General features: G+C 41.2%; 1 protein-coding gene across 1 annotated transcript in view; it reads left to right on the forward strand.

Annotated features, from left to right (window-relative positions):
- LOC117542865 (ELKS/Rab6-interacting/CAST family member 1-like) overlaps positions 1-17912 on the forward strand; it is a gene marked incomplete at its 5' end in the record, with an annotated part of 67110 nt that overhangs the window by 40695 nt on the left and 8503 nt on the right. The window contains 1 exon segment of the mRNA XM_034210750.1: positions 1179-1364. Coding sequence (XP_034066641.1) covers positions 1179-1364 — 186 coding nt within the window.

A 17912-nucleotide genomic window follows, 5' to 3' on the forward strand; every position in this document is an offset into this window, starting at 1 on the left:
TGAGTGTTGTTTGACTCTCTCTGCAGTGAAGACCTGTTATCATAAGGCCATAGTGTGCACAGATTTACAAATCATAGGCAGTATTGACCTTTCATCATTATATTTTGTGTGCAGTGAAATGAATCCATCAGGGGGGTATACTACGAAGCAGGATTTTCGCTTAGCGGCTAACTTCTGGGAAAACTCAGGGTTTCCGGTCCTACGAAGCTGGTTCTCTTTTTAGCAGGCTAGATCTTCATGGTAACTTATGCTGTGCGGCTAACCTGGTCGGGACCAGGTTAGGTTGCAGGCTAAGAGCTCAACTCAGTGAAAGCACTGCCTGCTGACCAATCAGAGCTCAGTGTGCGGAGTTTAAAGCGATCAAGTCATATTACAGGAGAAAGGAAATACAGAAAAGCTGCCGTTGCAGGAAAGACGGTCAAAAATCACCGACTGTGTGAACGTGAACATTAATAGAATATCACCTCCCATCTTCAGAGCAATCTGACTATTATAACATTAGCGTTAAGAAAGCTTACTTAAATATCTGCCACAACATAAGTAACCGGATCAGAGTAACATTAAGTACAGTCCGCGGCATATCACATCATAATGTATCATATATTTCCTTATCTGAGTCAGCTGAGCCGTATCTGGCCGTGCAACACTCACAGTGTCACATACTGTATGCAGAAGTATTATTTTAAGCAACACATTAAGTTGAGGAAACACTCGAGTCAAATGTAATTAAAGTCAGATCGTGTTTTAGACGGGTCAGTGATATCATAAACCTGTTAATGTACGCATTCAAACACTTGTTCTTTTACCAGCTGTATTCACCTTGCAGGTGCAGCTATGTGGCTTGTATCCTGGATAAAGTGTTTAAGTCATGGATGTTTAAAGTTTAACTTCTTCATATGTCTAATATTATAGTTGACTTTTCATTCATGCGCTGCGCTGTCAGTACGCTTGTCCATGTTTGTGATTGGTCGAATGCTCCAAATACCACCCCTTTCATGTGAACGCGCACCTAACTAGATAGGACACGGCTGGCTTGAGCGATCCACTTGATAACCCGCGTTGTAGGACCGCTTAGCGAGAGCGCGTATGTTTTGGATTAGGCTAACTCAAACATATCGAGGTTAGGTTGAACCAGCTGCGTAGTACAGGCCTCTGATGTTTGTCCCTTCCTCCTTCAGATTCTCTCTCCTCTCCTGGATCTCAATCAGAATCGCAGCAAGCTGAAGCTGTACATCAGTCACCTGACCTCGCTGTGTCAGGAGCGAGACCCAATCATACTGCAGGACTTCGCCCCGCCCCCCGCCTATCACCGCTCTGACTCCGCCTCCTGGCATACGCAGCTGCAAAGCATGACGCGGGAGCAGGTGAGTTTGTGTGTGTGTACTGAAAGACAAGGAGGAAAACAATACAAATACTCATTTATCTGTGTGTGTGCGTGTGTTTGTGTGTGTGAGAGAGAGGGTGAATATGGAATACATTTTGGTCACTCCCATTTTATCATTCCCTATCAGCTTCTGATTGTGTGTCTGTGTGCTTTCCCTGTTAGATGTGATGCCGGTCTGAGTTTGGGTTATTGTTCTCGCAGTGTGTGTGTCTCTGTAACTGTGCGGATGTGTGTGTAGGAGTAGGGCACACACTTGCAGATTTTGGCGCTGCCTTTGACATTATTGAAAAGATTTACTCCAGCAGGTCACCTGTCGACAAGCTCCTGGCTGCCGAACAAATACTGTTTCAGACGTTTTATTTTACAAGGAGTAAACTCTGCTCTGAGCTCTTGGCAGCAGCAGGAGGAGGGTTAGTTCATAAGATATTTATTATTTAACTGTCGAAAGAGTTGTCATATGAGAGAGGGAGGGGAGTGAAGAAAAGGGAAATGAGGATACAGAAAGGTGAGGCTTAGGGAAAGTTATAGAGAGGTTTGGCTTGCCCGTTCGCCTCAATGTAGTCATAGTTACCAGTTGTATTTTTAGATACTGATTATAAACAGCATATTATTGAGTTTGAAATGTTGTGGCTGTCTATAGTTTCCCCATGTCTCTCTTTCGCTCTTGTCTTTTTCCTCCATATTGAAAACATATCAGACGATACACGGTTGCTACATGTGGTATACATTGAAAAATCATAACTCAAGCCACACAAACACACACACACACACACACACGCAAAGCAAGGTGACAGAGTGTGTGGTGGTTGGGGTACAGAAGAACAAGTTTCCTACAGTCTTCATGAAAGCCCTATTGTGTGTCTTAATGTTGGGAAATGTCTCTGTTTAGTATGAGTGCTTCAGATATGGCACGGCATGGTTTGGTGTCACTTTAAATGATGTACTGAATTTAGTTGTTGTTTAATCACGTGTACATTTAAAGGACAGGAAATATGGTATGGGTGACTTTAATAGACAGATAATTACTGTATGAATTTGTCATCCTCAGGCTGAACGCAGACAGTAATTTGTGGTCCAGAGCCAGGTCCCATATTTCTAAAGAAAAACGTGCTCTGTATTAAAACTAATCATGTGGGCTGCTGTGAAAGCTTATCTAACAAGATTGAATGCTTTTAGACAACCAACCGACTACCCTCAGCTATTTCATTCCGACCTCATATTTATCAAAATATTTTAGATTTAGACAAAAGTGTCCTTGTGACCACATCCATGCCAACTTTGAGGTAAACTAATGAAACTGTTATTTTAAAAGCGCATTCTAACCAATTTACCACACATGAACAGGTCTTTGAGAAAAATAAAACTGTTGCAACATCTTCCCTAAAGACATCACAGCTTGATTGAGTCCTTTGCTTTAAAGTGACTCATACGCAATATATTGCAATCTATGGTTAAGGGCTGTTGGAGTTCTCCTTGTTGAGATTATGGAATTTGAACTGAATAATATATATCAATCAATATATTTATTAGTGGTGCACGATAATTATCGGCTCCCTAACTCATGCCTGGCTGTGACGTAAATGGTGTGCGGCCGTGAAGCCAGGACAGTAAACAAACATGTCGTCGGTAGTATGGGACTATTTCAAAGTTTCAGAGTTAGATAGTTCGCTTGCTATTTGTATTAACAAATGCAGAAGTTCCACGAGGAGGGAAAAAGGCAACGAGCTATAATACTTCCAACCTGATTAGTCACCTGAAACATCGCCATCGCTACGATGGTGTGTTAAAAGCGCACGAAGACGCCTGCGCTGCTAAACTAGCGGCGAATCCAAAGCCAGCTGCAAAGGCACCGGGGCTTTTACCTATCGACGAGGCTTTTGAAAAAGGCAAGAAGTTTGCCAGAGACGACCCCAGGGCTAAAACGATCTCTAACGTCATCATAGAAATGACGGCGCTTGACGAGAGTCAAAACTGTTCTTGGCTTTGTTTTGTTCATAGTAGTAATGCTCATGTCATTTGCTCACTACTAGTCTTTTTTTACCACCAGGTGTGCAAAAACTACAGGTACATTTAATATATATATATATTATATTATTATCGGGTATCGGTCTTGAGAAGCAGGAAGTTATCGGTATCGGTTTCAAAAAACCAATATCGTGCATCCCTAATATTTATTATATATCATTATATACAAATAAAAAATATGCTTGAAAGGGAGTGAGAAGTAGAGAGAAGACATTACACATTAGAATGTAAATGTTGCTACTTTGATTGTTACTGCCCTTTTGATTAACTTCAATGTCTTTTAAAGGTATCTCACTTACGAGAGCCAGTTATTTCAGTCATTTAAAGTGCAAGTAGTTCTTTTTTTTTTCTCTGTTTTCGGGAGATATTACCTTTGAAGAGGCCCTATTATGGTTTTTGAAAGTTTCTTTCACCCTCCCCCCCTCCTTTGTTTACTTCTGGAACATAGTGACATCACTATCTTACACTTCAGTGTTAATTTTGGCAGCTATTTTTGATTTAGCCTTAGTCTTAGTCTTTAGACGAAAATGGTTATTAGTTTTAGTCACATTTTAGTCCTTTTTATCCTTCATAGTTTTAGTCTAGTTTTAGTCGACGAAAACTCAAAACGTTTTAGTCCAGTTTTAGTCGATGAAAATTCATTACATTTTAGTACAATTTTAGTCAAAATGCTTTCTCTCTTTAACCTAATTCAGTTAGGCAAATACAACTGAAATTGGAATCAATGTGACGGCATCAAGTGTTGAAATTCGTAAAGCAACATTTCACTCTCTTAACACTTTACTTGTGTAATATCTAGGGATGGGTATCGTTAAGGTTTTTAACGGTACTACTACTCTTATCAATACTGCTTATCGATCCGGTACTTTAACGGTATTCTTATAGGTACTTTTAGTTATTTTTTAAAGGGAAAAACTAAACAAATTGTTAACCGAATTAACATTGCTTTATTTAAATGTGAAATAAATCAAATATATATAATTATGTTATTATATTGTACTGTACTTGAGTAAAATGTTGAGGTACTTGTACTTTACTGGAGTATTTAAATGTTTTGCTACTTAGTACTTCTACTCCACTACAGTTCAGAGGTAAATGATGTACTTTTACTCCACTACATTTATTGAATACCTTTAGGTACTTTATAGATCTGGATTAATGATCAACTCTTAAATCAGACTTTAGTTCCACCTGGAGTAAATTCACAAGCTACCCTGCAGTATACAAAGTCATTACAACTAGCTGCACCTTTACCAGCTTTGAGAACACTTTAATATGGAAGCCTGTTTGCGCCACAGGAAAAAAAAAAAATCCTGTAAGTCAATATATTGACTTGGCTATCTCAATATATTGACTAACTATCTCAATATATTGACTTGGCTATCTCAATATATTGACTAACTATCTCAATATATTGACTTGGCTATCTCAATATATTGACTTAGCTATCTCAATATATTGAGTTATATCTTTTTTTTTATTGAAACTATTATGTCAAATACAGAATAAGGCACATAGACATCAATGTTCATCATATAAGTGGTACAACTTCATATTAAGTACACAAATTCACCATCAACTAGTTGTTAATTAACATGCATATTAGCAGTATATTGGCTCTTTATTAGTCATTATAAAACACTTATTAATGCCTTATTCTACATGACCATATTCTACAAATAATCTGTGTATCACTTGCATGTATGAGATCATTAAGTGCCTTGTAACTTCTTTTTTTATATTTTCACTCCGTTTGAATGTCAGTGGACTGCAAATAAGTCAATAAAGGAGCATGGCTAATCTATGTTCACACTGAGACAGTACAACAAATAGAGAGAACAGTACACCTATTGTGTAAGTACATACAAGCAGGTCACACAGTATGATCACAAATACATAAACTCTGTTAAAAATCAGTTTTATTACAAAGTACAGGCTGCATATATGTTCTCAGCCTTGGAGAAACTTGACATGTTTTGGTACATGTATGTGTCTGAACCTCTCTTTAGTGGTTCATTAATAAAACAGATATTTCAATGTGAGCCTACTTTGTTCATGTACTGTTGAGGTTCATTTCAGTAGTTGTGTTTACAAGTGTGAAGAGGAGGCACATTTAGAATAGGGAACCTGTTCAGGTCAATTAGAGTCAAACTACTAGCTTATTGGTTATGAACAAGACTTCACTTTAAAATAGGGAACATGTTCTTAGATAGAAATACCTCATTTTGAGTTATTTAGACTTATTGAGGAGAGCATTCCAAAAATCTCTACAGGAACTGAATTGTGATTAATTGTGATTGAAGCTTTGGGAGTTACACCATGGATATAATAAGAACTGGATACAGCGTGGGAGGCGGGGTCCCGTTCTTTCCTATGAGAGCTGCTCATTGGCGCATGAAGTCAAAATGGCCCAACTTTTGAGAGAGCGAAACGTCACAGATTACCCGTCATGCCTGGCTGTCAGCAGAAGAACCCGTATGTGCGCTCATAGAGCATGCGCCCCTTAAGCCCCGCCCCCCGAGCTCCCACTCTCGGCTCACTAGAATGAATGGAGACAGAAAATAAATCTAGATTCGGCTTTTAGTGCATTTTACAACTTTAAGGACCTAATGATTATAATAAGGGCTATAAAATAGTTCATACTGGGTAGTTTATTTAGTTTTTTAAAAAGTATCCACCGATTTACAGACGTCTCTTTCCCCATGTTAGTCAATGGGAAAAAGTTGTTTTGGGCCGGGTGACGTCACGGACTGATACGGAAGTTGCAGTACCGCCGTTTGGACACAACGAATGTTGGGCACAGAGTCTGGCGCACTTCCTGGGGGCTTGAGTTACACACGCCTCTGCTCTGTAGAGTTGCTCAGGACTGACTGAGGAAGATGCTCTGAGGCTGGCCTTTTATATGTCCACGTTACCATGAAACATGGGAATCGCTTGAGCTACTCAAATTTGGCTGTCTTCGCCGACACCGTGGTCCCATCTCGATGTCATCATACTATAATACGATGGCTACACGACGGCATTGCGAGGGCTTCACGTAGTCGTGTTGCCTTCCTAAGACAATCCGGCAGCTTCTTGTTTCCTTCGTATTGTCTTTGTGAGGCGAAAAATGCCCGATGGCACCGGTGATCACACGAAGTAAAGACGAAGGTGACACGATTTGACAAGATGCCCTCACGAAGGGCAAAATGGACACACAAATTCAACACGAAAATGAACCTTCGCAAGGTCTTTCGGCAATTTTTTGGCATGCCAAAGATTTTGCCACGAAGTTGCTGCCGGAGCCTGAGAAACTCCACCGGCGGTCATACGAAGGCTTAAGATGCCCTCACGAATGGCCCGATGTTGCTACGATCAGAGACGAATTTGAACATTTCCTTTATCGTGTGTCCATCTGGTGTCAATTTCGGGACAGTGTGACGCGGGCTTATACACTGATATGAACCTGAATATGAACATTATATGTCTCTTTGAACAACATCGCAGTTTGAATGGTTTTGCCTCTCTGTCCAAACCCAGCGTACCCGGGCAGTGCCACATGGCGCCATGTGTCTGCTTCAGACCCCAAACCTGCCTACACACAATCGCAGACAGACACTGCCTGTCTTTCATTCAGGGCCCGCGTTTCTCCTTTTCCTTCATCATGTGTCACCATCACCCTGGCTGACCCTCTTAATGCACACACACACACACTCCCTCCAGACTGCCATGTTCCACCAAGCCAGCCTCTCTCCTCTGTCTTGTGGTGAGTGTGTGTGTTTTACAAGTCTCTCCCTGGCTCTTTTAAAATGCCTGGCACTGTAAAGCCATTAGGATCATACTAAAAGAGCATGTAAAACACACATGGACAGACACACACACACATGGAAACCTACACATCCCATGCCCACATGTGCCTGATCCTCAGCAGTGAATGCAGGCTGCATAGTGAATTGTCTGTGATTTCTAAGGATTTCTGATTAACTGATCAGCTGCTGAGGGTTTAACATCACTGTCAAACTTTTTTAGTTTTTAACAAACAAAATGGAAAATAGACCAAAATGTATCCACATTCTATATTGTTAAGGATGAAAGTGGTTTCATCAACTGACATACTTTTAACACAGCCAAAGTAAGAAATAAGTAGGTGTAAATTATTTTACATGTTTCGTGATATAATATGCAGACAATGAAATGAACAACCCAAGCAGTAACAGTCAGTTGTCGTGGCAACAATATAAGATATAATCGCAGCACAATAATCACAGCACAGCAGATTTTTAACAAAATGCAAGTTTTAATCTGTCATGTGATCTAAATCAAGAGCATTTTATTGAACAATGCAACATTTTGTTATGATCCTCCTCAATTCGTGCAGATTGTTGATTTAAAGTTATGATCTGGGTTTGGATTGGCATGTTATGGTCCGGTTTTTTCATTTCTTCACCCCTCCTATGTCACTGAAATATTTTGGTAGCTACTTTTTTGAAACAGAGCTGATTAATGACTTATTAGTGAAGATAAAGTGTGTCTCTTTTAACCGCAGTTAGGCGGTTCTGCTCTGCCAAAGCATTAGGCTATTCAGATTTAAATGTAATCTACTGACGTTTGCTTAAACTAGACTAATACTAAATGCAGATGGCACGCCTTTGATCAGAACTAAAGCACCAAAGAAAAGTATAGAGTGGTATGCTTTCAAATTATGGATTTGCTGACAATATTTTTTAGGCCGCCTGTTCTTTTGTATTTGTTTCCATGTCTCTCTTTAACCTCAGATGAACTACAAAAGTCAAACAGATTCCAAAAGTGAGGTTTTGGTAAAAGAGCTGTTTTGTGTGCCATAGTCATAATAATAACCTTTTGGCTCAATGACGCGGACAGAGGACTGGCATCATATTCCACACACACACAGACACAGACATGCACACACACACACACACACACACACACACACACACACACACACACACACACACACACACACACAGGAAGTCTTCCTCTCTCCCTTTGTTGCCCGTATTAAGGTGATTAAGCTATCACAAAATGCCTAGTTAGTGTGTGTATGTGAAAATCCATCAAAACAGCCGTAGACATTGTGCATTAGTATGCATGAACGTATGTGACTGTGAGTCTATACACAAAGACATCTGCGTGCGTTAGGTATTGTAAAAAGCATATGAAGTGTTATTGGCTGAGTCGAACGGTATATCGCTGCTCTTATGAATCCAGTATTGTCGAGCCATGTCCCTCTATCTGCTCACTTTCTGGGACAAGTCAAGCCGGAGAAACCTCAGTGAAGACGTGTGACATATATTTACAACTCATGATGGAAAATGCCAAACAATCACAGAGGAAAATACATATTTTGCCTTTGGCTTGCTCTGCATATATTTTTTAAGTAATACAATAGTTTACAGGGCCTTTTCAGTCAACCCAAGTGAATCAAATGACTTTACTGTATAACAAACCTCTAATGCAGGAGTATAACACCACTACGCTGCTGCAGTGACTTTGAGCTCTGCTCTGTGAACCCTTGCTAATATCAAAACACTATGAAACAGATTCAACGTAATAAATATCTCAGAGCAATTATTGATTATTATTTTAGTTTGAAGAGAAAACCAGTGCAGACTGTGAGGACGTTGTGTGGGACATGCAGAGACACTGAAACAGAGGCAGTATTTGGTCAGATTTGGATAATACTGGTTATTTGCACAGGGAAATCTAACTAAATATTTGACATAATGACAAAGTGAAAACTACAAACATGTCTGTGTTGTATAAATAAAGCTTGCCCTGCATATAATACAAAAGAACACAATCAGTGTTGTTTCAGCTCTGCAGCCTGATGCCCTCTGCACAGACTGGCAGACTGCAGAGGATCTGTCTGTCTGTGTGTGTGTGTTGTGTGTGTGTGTGTGTGTGGTGTGTGTGTGTGTGTGTGTGTGTGTGATGTGTGTGTGTGTGTGTGTGTGTGTGTGTGTGGTGACCACTCACAGCTTCAAGGTCACTGATTGGGTAGATTTTGAGTGACAGAAGATACAAAAACAGGAAGGGGTGGAGCTGGAATTTCAACATACAGCTGATAGTGAGAGGGCGACTACAGTACTACAACTGTAACCAGTGTGTGTGTGTGTGTGTGTGTGTGTGTGTGTGTGTGTGTGTGTGTGTGTGTGTGTGTGTGTGTGTGTGTGTGTGGGTGTGTGTGGGTGGTGTGGGTGGGTGGGTGTGTGTGTGTGTGTGTGTGTGTGTGTGTGTGTGTGTGTGGCCTAGCATTACTATACTTGTGGGGACCTACATCTGTTTACACAGTCACGTGTGGGGACTCGCCTCCCTTATGGGGACAAATTGGAGGTCCCCATGAGGGGAATCATTCATTTTAGGGTGAAGACTTGTTTAGGGTTAGGGTTAGGCATGTGTTGGTTATGGTTAAGGTTAGGATAAGTCTCCAGGGAATGCATGTAAGTCAATGTAATGTATACATGGTGTGTGTGTGTGTGTCATTATAGATAGTTAAAACATTATTATACACATTACATTTATTATGGTTATATATTTTAATAGTCTGTGTGGAGGTGCAGACTTGTCACATGTAAGCTGAAAACATAACAGAATATGGTAGTGGGGGGGGGGGGGATCATAGTGGAGAGAGTCGGACCGATTCATTTGTACTGTTGCATTGTGGTCCAGGGGTCTCTCTTGGCTTCCATTAGGCAGCTCTGCTTCCTGCTCCAAGGATGATTGTTTTCTAAATGGCTTAGCTCCTCAACGACAATATGTTATACACAGAGACAGTCAGACGCACCCACCCACATGTCCCACCCCTCAGTGCCCCTTACACACACACACACACACACACACACACACACACACACACACACACACACACACACACACACACACACACACACACACACACACACACACACACACACAGGTCTTCACTGGTCATTACAGAAGACTGGGGGTTTTATGCAGATGTATTGAATCCAGGTTTAATGGCTTTACCAGTCGAACTCGTTTTACATGCATTTGTCTTTCTTCCTTGATCTCTCCCTCTGTCTCAGGTTATCCCCCCCCCCCCCCCTTCTTGATTTCTCTCCTCTTTCACTCACCTCTGTTTCCTTTCTCTTTCTTATAAATCTTTCTGTCTGTCCCCCTCTCCACCTCCTCGTAGTCACTCACTCTTGATCATTTTGCTTCCACTTCCTCTCCGACTCTCTGTCACACTCTCTGTCGCCCCCCCCCCCTGTTGTCTGTAATGGAAAGACAAGCTGCTGATAGTGACAGGTGAAGGCCATAGCTTTAAGTTAACTCACAGAGGAGAAGCCCGCAGAAACCTGCTCCCCACTCTCACACGTCGCTGCTCTGAATCTGAAGTCTGTACATCTTTGTTCACTGTGGCAGCCATTGTGGAAGTCCAGCTTTAAATGTTTCTCCCTCGATATAGCTGCAGAGGTTTCCCTTGACTAGTTTAAGTTCCTTGTACTGGAAGGCCGTTCATTTATTGTAGATTTTACAACCAGAAACAGAGGGAAACTCCCTCTGGAGGGAACACGGGGATATTAGCCTTTGTAGCCCAGCTTGCAAAACACTACAGGGAAGGAAAACGCACGATAGAGCCTCTTTAAATGTTCGTCCTCTTGTTTATTGTGTCTACTATTCCATAGTAATGTATTAAAGATGAGGTTTGATGATCATGTTGGAGACTGTGGCCCCTTTAACACTGTGAATCAGTTTCTCTACTGACTGGGAGGTTCCCCTCTACACAGAGCATGCTGCAGTCTGTCTGCTGTTTGTTCCTGCAGTCATCAGTGTGTGAGTCCAGCCTCGTGTGGTTTACCTTCATAACACACAAGGGGACGGGTAATAACCGGAAAAGCATGACATGTCACCTTTAAGTCTTTTTCAAACAGTGTATAATCCTCTGTTCCCTGTGAAGGTGTTCCACTATAGTTACTACACTTACATTTAACAGCCCACCTCTATCTGGAGCTTACATTTAATCAATATGTGCTAAAGTGAATGTTAGTGAATTAAACTATTAGATTGAACATCCTAGACTTTTATAAAATGCTGACCAACGAGCTACACATCTCCCCATTCTCAATAATTACTTATGTTCCTACAGTCAATTTGGCTGAATGACCTGTTATAATAAAATGGTCATTTGCCAGTGCACGACACACACTTCCTTTATTTATTTCTTCTTAGTGCTCAAGCAGAGCAGTGTTTTTCAGTCCTCCAGGAGCAGTTTTATTCCTCAGACTTTATTCCCACTGCAGCTCGTTAGCGAGCATTTTGCCTGGACTACCACTTTACATGACCGCGACAGAGCACACACACATTCATTCACACACATTCGGTCACAGGGCTCAGGCACTTTTGGACTTGGCGCAGTACAGGCGGCCAACTTATAAAGCAGTCTACATACGCTGTAAGCCTGTATAAGAACCTAATGGTTTAAATAGAGACAGGAAGAGAGACAGGGATTATGAAAGCCAATATAGGCCTATTATACTTTATCCCTTTGCTCTTACCCATAATGCTGTTTCTATAGCAGCGCTCCGGGCTGCTGTCGAGGAGTCTGGAGCCTTTTTAAACCTCCTGATCGTATCTTTACTCATGGTGTGCTGTTACTGAGGAATATTAGGTCAAACTTTGCCCTCCAGACTTTTTCTGTGTTCAGACCCTATGTCTTCCTGCTGGTTTTGTTTAAATAAGAGTCTGTCTTAAAGGTTTTTATTTTTTCAGAAACATTCAACTTGTTCACCTTAGACTTTAATTGTTGTACCCTCCACATTTTTCACCAGGTGCTGCTTGCACTTAGTTCTTTAAGCTTTTACGTGCTTATTTTCCGTCAGTTATTGGAAAACTGTTAGGACTATGTAAAGGCTAGTGAACACTTTTTATTCTCAGACACATATTTGATGTACCAAAGTTGTTTAAGAGTGGATGACAGTGGTTGACATATTTTGTTTAATGCACCCTATGGATAGGATAGGAATGGAGGGGAAAAAAGTGCTTCTTTGATTCATTGTCCATGAGGTAAAGCGTATTTCTTTAAAAAATAAATTCTCACATGGTGGCTCTTACTAAAGCCAAAATTATTCCTTGCTCCATGAGCTAATTTATCAATATATGAAATATTTTTGTCACATTAAAGTAGAAAGGTGAATGTCAACCATTTAATCCAATTGTAACATTTATGATCCAACTCTCTTTTGGCTCTCAAAACTATGTGTTTCATAATTGGCATGCCATACTTTAATACGCCATATTAATCATCAGTATTTTTCTCATAATTACCTGTTTTCTGTCCAAGTAAAACAAAATCAGAATCTGGAGTGAGTACATTATGGGTGCAGCCCTGATCTGTTGAGAAATGGGCCTGACCTCATGATTCACAGAACATCATTTCCCGTAAACCAATCAATACCAAGTGAAGTTAACTGTTTAAAATGCACATCCATAAAGTGAACAGAGACAGTTTTCTGATAAAAAGAGACCTCTGGCCTCAGAACAATCTGTAAATGGAGAAGCTGTAAATAACAGTGTGAGATGTGTGTGTGCACCAGGCAGTTGACTTTCACAAGAGCAGGCTAATGCACCTCAGTTAAATCATGTATTTATACTCTGGTACCCCTGCACTGTACCACCACCTCCACCCGTCTGCCCCCCCCTCTCTGGTAATCTTTGCGCCTCTATCTCTCTCTACTAACTTATGGTTTCTTTAGAAAACATTAGCATTCCTCTGCAGAGAGGGTCAGAGTGTACACACACACACACACACACATTAACCTCATCCTCATTCTGAAGCTGATAACCTGTGTGTGCATGTGTGTGGTGTGTGTGTGTGTGTGTGTGTGTGTGTGTGTGTGTGTGTGTGTGTGTGTGTGTGTGTGTGTGTGTGTGTGTGTGTGTGTGTGTGTGTGTGTGTGTGTGTGTGTGTGTGTGAGTGTGTGTGTGTCTCCAGGCTCCTGATACGGCAGATAATGATCCATCACGATAATGGAGCTTTAATGGCTGCAGTAAAAATCATCTTCTACAAACCCTCTCTTACTCTGACAAACACACACACACACACATCTTATCCATTCCCTCTGTCTATCTCTCCGTTTCCCACGATCCTCTCTGTCACTCACTAAATCAGAACTTGAGTTTGCAACATACTCTTTAGCGCCAGGACGTGCACTCACACACACTTGTCATGTCATACACCCAAACCACTGTATCACACACACACACACACACACACACACACACATTCGCCACACAAATACTACCAATCAAACACACAAACGTTTACAGAAGTCCTGAATCTGGCAATGCTAATTCCCACATTTCTCTACGACCACCCACACTGTGAATAAATGAGACATGATCCATTGGAACCATCCAAATGTATACCTCATAACTGGGAACTGTATAATGCAACATTGTTTATATTTAATTTCTTCAGGCCATAAATGAGCCATGAAGTGAGTGTAGCGAGAGGGGAAGTTTATTGCTCAGCAACGTGGGGACGGAGGATTAAATTATGATTACTTTCTCAGGAAAATCGGGTCTTATTTTTCTTGTTTTGGCTATAATTCATATCAGTTATGAGATCGTTTTTCCCTCCAATTGTAGTGATTTACGGATGTAGCGACTCTGTTCGACACAGCTTCGCAATAAAGTCCATTAGCGTAAGCAGTCGGCCAAGTGTTTAACATGTCCTCACTTTAACTACATTATCTGAAAGAAAACAACTTTTCCAGAGCTTTTTGCAGGACTGCTCTGTGGTCCAGCCCAGTGGCGGAGCCAGGACATTTTCAGTGGGGTGGCCAGGATGGAACCAGTGATCATTTTGGGGTGGCATTGAAATCAATATTATATGAACATAAAAAGACATCTCACTAGAAAATAAGGGGTTATTTAAGGCACCTACAACACACCTCTACATTATTTGGGATCAAATAATATCCAGTATATCTAACTATTTTTTTCGTATTCCCACAGGCAAAGTATCAACAAAGCTTACATTATACAAATGTAGTGCAATATACAGACTGTTTAGCTTATGGTGATCAGCAGCACTATGAGCTCATTCTCTCAGTGTATCATCAGGAATACAGAGACACACACATCATTTAAATAAGAGTTTTTAAATTCAAGAGTAAGAATAAACATCTTAAAGTAAATAACAATAAACAATAGCCCTTAACCCTGGAAGGCCCCCGGTTGTAGTTTTACAACATTACTTTAAGCTATCCAAAAAAGTCAGTAAATGTTTTGTTTTTCTAAAAGACTCCATTTACATAGTCAAAAGGTATTTTTGTTCAGCCTCACAATGCTATTGGGTAGTAAATGTGTTTATAGGTCCTGCCCTCTGGAGCATACACTCACAACCAGGGGCGCCGCCAGGGATTTTGGGCCCCATGAAAAGATATCACATTGGGCCCCACCACCAGGCCCAGGCCACGCCAACCAAGCACAATTGCTGTAACCACACCTCCAGAACCCAACCGACTCATTTATGCTTTAAATAACTCTACCTGTACAGGCTTGCATCTATCTTGTAGTCCAATACTAACTGCACAATATTTACTGACATTGAGCGGTGAACATATAACACTGTGCAGACGTGCAACAATCTGCTGAAGTAGAATTCACTATTTGATATAAGACTAACATTCCTGACAATAAATCTCAATAGCCATCTTTTATGGTTTAAATGCCCTTTTAATAATAACGTTTTTGAATGGAACATTCTCAACATGAATGCATGAATCCAAATAAATATAACTTAAATATGTGGAAAAATACTGTGTTTGAAAAGTATAATTGAAATGAGATGTTAGCTTTTTGTTTTGATTTTTTTTTTTTTTGTATTCCAGTCTCCCTTCGTTAAGTGGCATGTCATTCAACACAATGCTGCTCACCTCCTTCAGTTGGGAGAAAAGCTGGTTCAGATTCAGCCTTATGGGGGACAGGGCTGCTGAGTCTAGAGATGGATCTGTTGGTCCTGGCACCAGGGGGAGGGACAACTGATTTAGTATGAATAGCTGCTAAAAATGTACCTGCATTTGCTAAATGTCAGCTAAAAGAGCAGTGAAATAAAAAAACTTCTGCATTTTCTTTATAGATATTAACAGTACTTAATGTCAGCTTAGTAAAAAAAAAACATAACAATTATTATTTAAAATGGACTACGTTTAGCTAACACTCATTTCCACCACTCATGGACCACACCCACCTTTTCTTTGAAAAACTGGGTGACATACTGTCGCCCTTTAGTCCCTCTCTCTTTTCTTTCTCTCCTTTCTTTTCTCTTTTGAAAGCCTGACTTTGTTAGTCGTTGAGACATGGTTCACACGTAAGTACTAGCATCCCTGCTCCTCACATGCTCTCACTCTCTGCTAGAAAGCAGACCCGGCGCCAGAACAAATCTAAAAGGGAGGGCATATGATTTTCATGGGAGGGCACACAAAAACCGTCACGTGCTGCGGGCCTGCGGCACAATATCAAACAGCAAGGCCAACAGCATTGCGTAAAGACGCACACTTATCGCAAACATACACAAATAAAGGGCAACATAGCAACCACTTTGAAACATTGTGTGCGTGGCAGCACAGACACTGGTAAATCACGAGCAAGGCACACTGGTTACGGATGGCAGCTTCCTCATCGCTGCACTCGGAGAGAAATAGTAAGAGACGGAGACGATGAGCTGTTTAGCCCGCCTTGGGCATGGTTTATTCTCCTATTGCACTGCACTCGGACATGCTGTGGAGTGGAATCGAGTCATCTCTGAGAGGGAGTTGGTTGACAGCTAAAAAAGCTATAATATCAACGACAGCTGACACGTAATAACGGCTCCGTACCAGCTGATCTGCACCAAAGTACTAATTTCCTTATTGTTTCCTCGCGTATCTCTCTCTCTCTCTCCACAACTCTCACAGACATGAAATGTGTTCTTTTGATGCGGCATGTCTTAGCAGTCTTTTATCAGTCTGTAATGCGTGTTTCCAGTCGCAAAAACCTTTGACAGTAAAGCCCGCATCAGATGAAGACGTATTACTTTAATCTGCTTTTAACGAATATTCAAGCCATGGTCCTGTTGTTGTACCATGCAGCGGCAAAAATGCGCTTCTTTCCTGAAAAACAATCTCCCTGGATAACGATCCAGTTTCACCTGCTTGGTTTATTAACCCCAAGATCATCTGGGGCTGTTGGTCTTTGAGCGGTTGCTGGCCCAATAGAACCTGTTGATGTGGCTGCAAGGTAGCGTCTGTAGCGGAGGCACCGGCACGGAGGCAGGAGGAGGAGGATGCTGGCGGTTTGTGGTACAGGGTGTGGCAAACGCAGGTGGTGACGCAGGGTCGGCTCTAGAACAAATCTAATGGGGGGGGGCAATCATTTACAAAGGGGGGGCACACACTGCCGTCAACAACCAACACACAAACAACCACGCAAACTTCAAAAAACATGCTTAAAGTATATTGTTTTTCACACACATTGCAGGGGTGTAGTGCTATTGTATAGCGCACCTATGACTTGTGCATACATGCACGGTTGTGGCACGACCACCAAAACAGAAACATATGGACATAGGCCACCATACAAAAAGTGTGCAAATGTATTTAGTATCCTATCCATGTGAACAAGTTTTAGGTGGGGGTGGACCTAACGTCCTCTAGGATGGTCTGGGGGCATGCTCCCCCGGGAAGATTATTTTAAAAATATTGAAGTTAAAAGCATCAATCTGGTGCACTTTGAGAGCAAAATGAAGAGATCTATGGATAGTCTACATCTCTCAGCATCCATATGAAACAGAACTATACACAGATTTACTTTTTTCTTTATGGATATTTTACTAAATCACTCCCCTTTAAACTGTATTCTTGTGTTAATGTCCTATAGTATTTCATACCCGTTTTTTTATTTATTCTCTTATTCTTTAATAACTATAATGATCATATAAAGGTGTTCCTCGCAAATACTTGTTTACATAAATGGTGACCAAACCGTTTGAGATCCACTGAGATAAACTACACTAAAGTTAACTATCGAAACACTGAGAGAGTCCTTACCTCACTGAGCTGAGGTTATACGATCCTCTCAGTCTGACAGGAGAGGACTCTCCTCCACCTTGGTGTAGAAACAGCTCTTTATATCCGTTAGCATAGCTAGCTAACCAGATCATGCTAACATCAACATTCCACCGTTACCACTTGCGCACTCACAAAATGCGCTCGTTCCACACCACACACACAGTAGCCGAGCTTGAATGAAACACAGAGACCCAGAAGTAGGCTACTTGTACTGTACTGTATATCATATTATTTTCGATGGCTTTACTGTATAATCAGTGTAACAGATGAACAGATCGCCACCGGGCATTCATCTAAACACACAGCCACGTAATGATAACAAAACAAAGGTCGGGGGTCATTGGTCAAGCAACACACCAATCAGAGGCAGCAGTGAGGCACAGCTCAGGCTGTGTTTTAAATGTTGTATTCTTTATTCTGACGTATTT

This window comes from Gymnodraco acuticeps, unplaced genomic scaffold (genome assembly GCF_902827175.1).
Source record: "Gymnodraco acuticeps unplaced genomic scaffold, fGymAcu1.1, whole genome shotgun sequence".
In the NCBI taxonomy this organism is placed as follows: Eukaryota; Metazoa; Chordata; class Actinopteri; order Perciformes; family Bathydraconidae; genus Gymnodraco; species Gymnodraco acuticeps.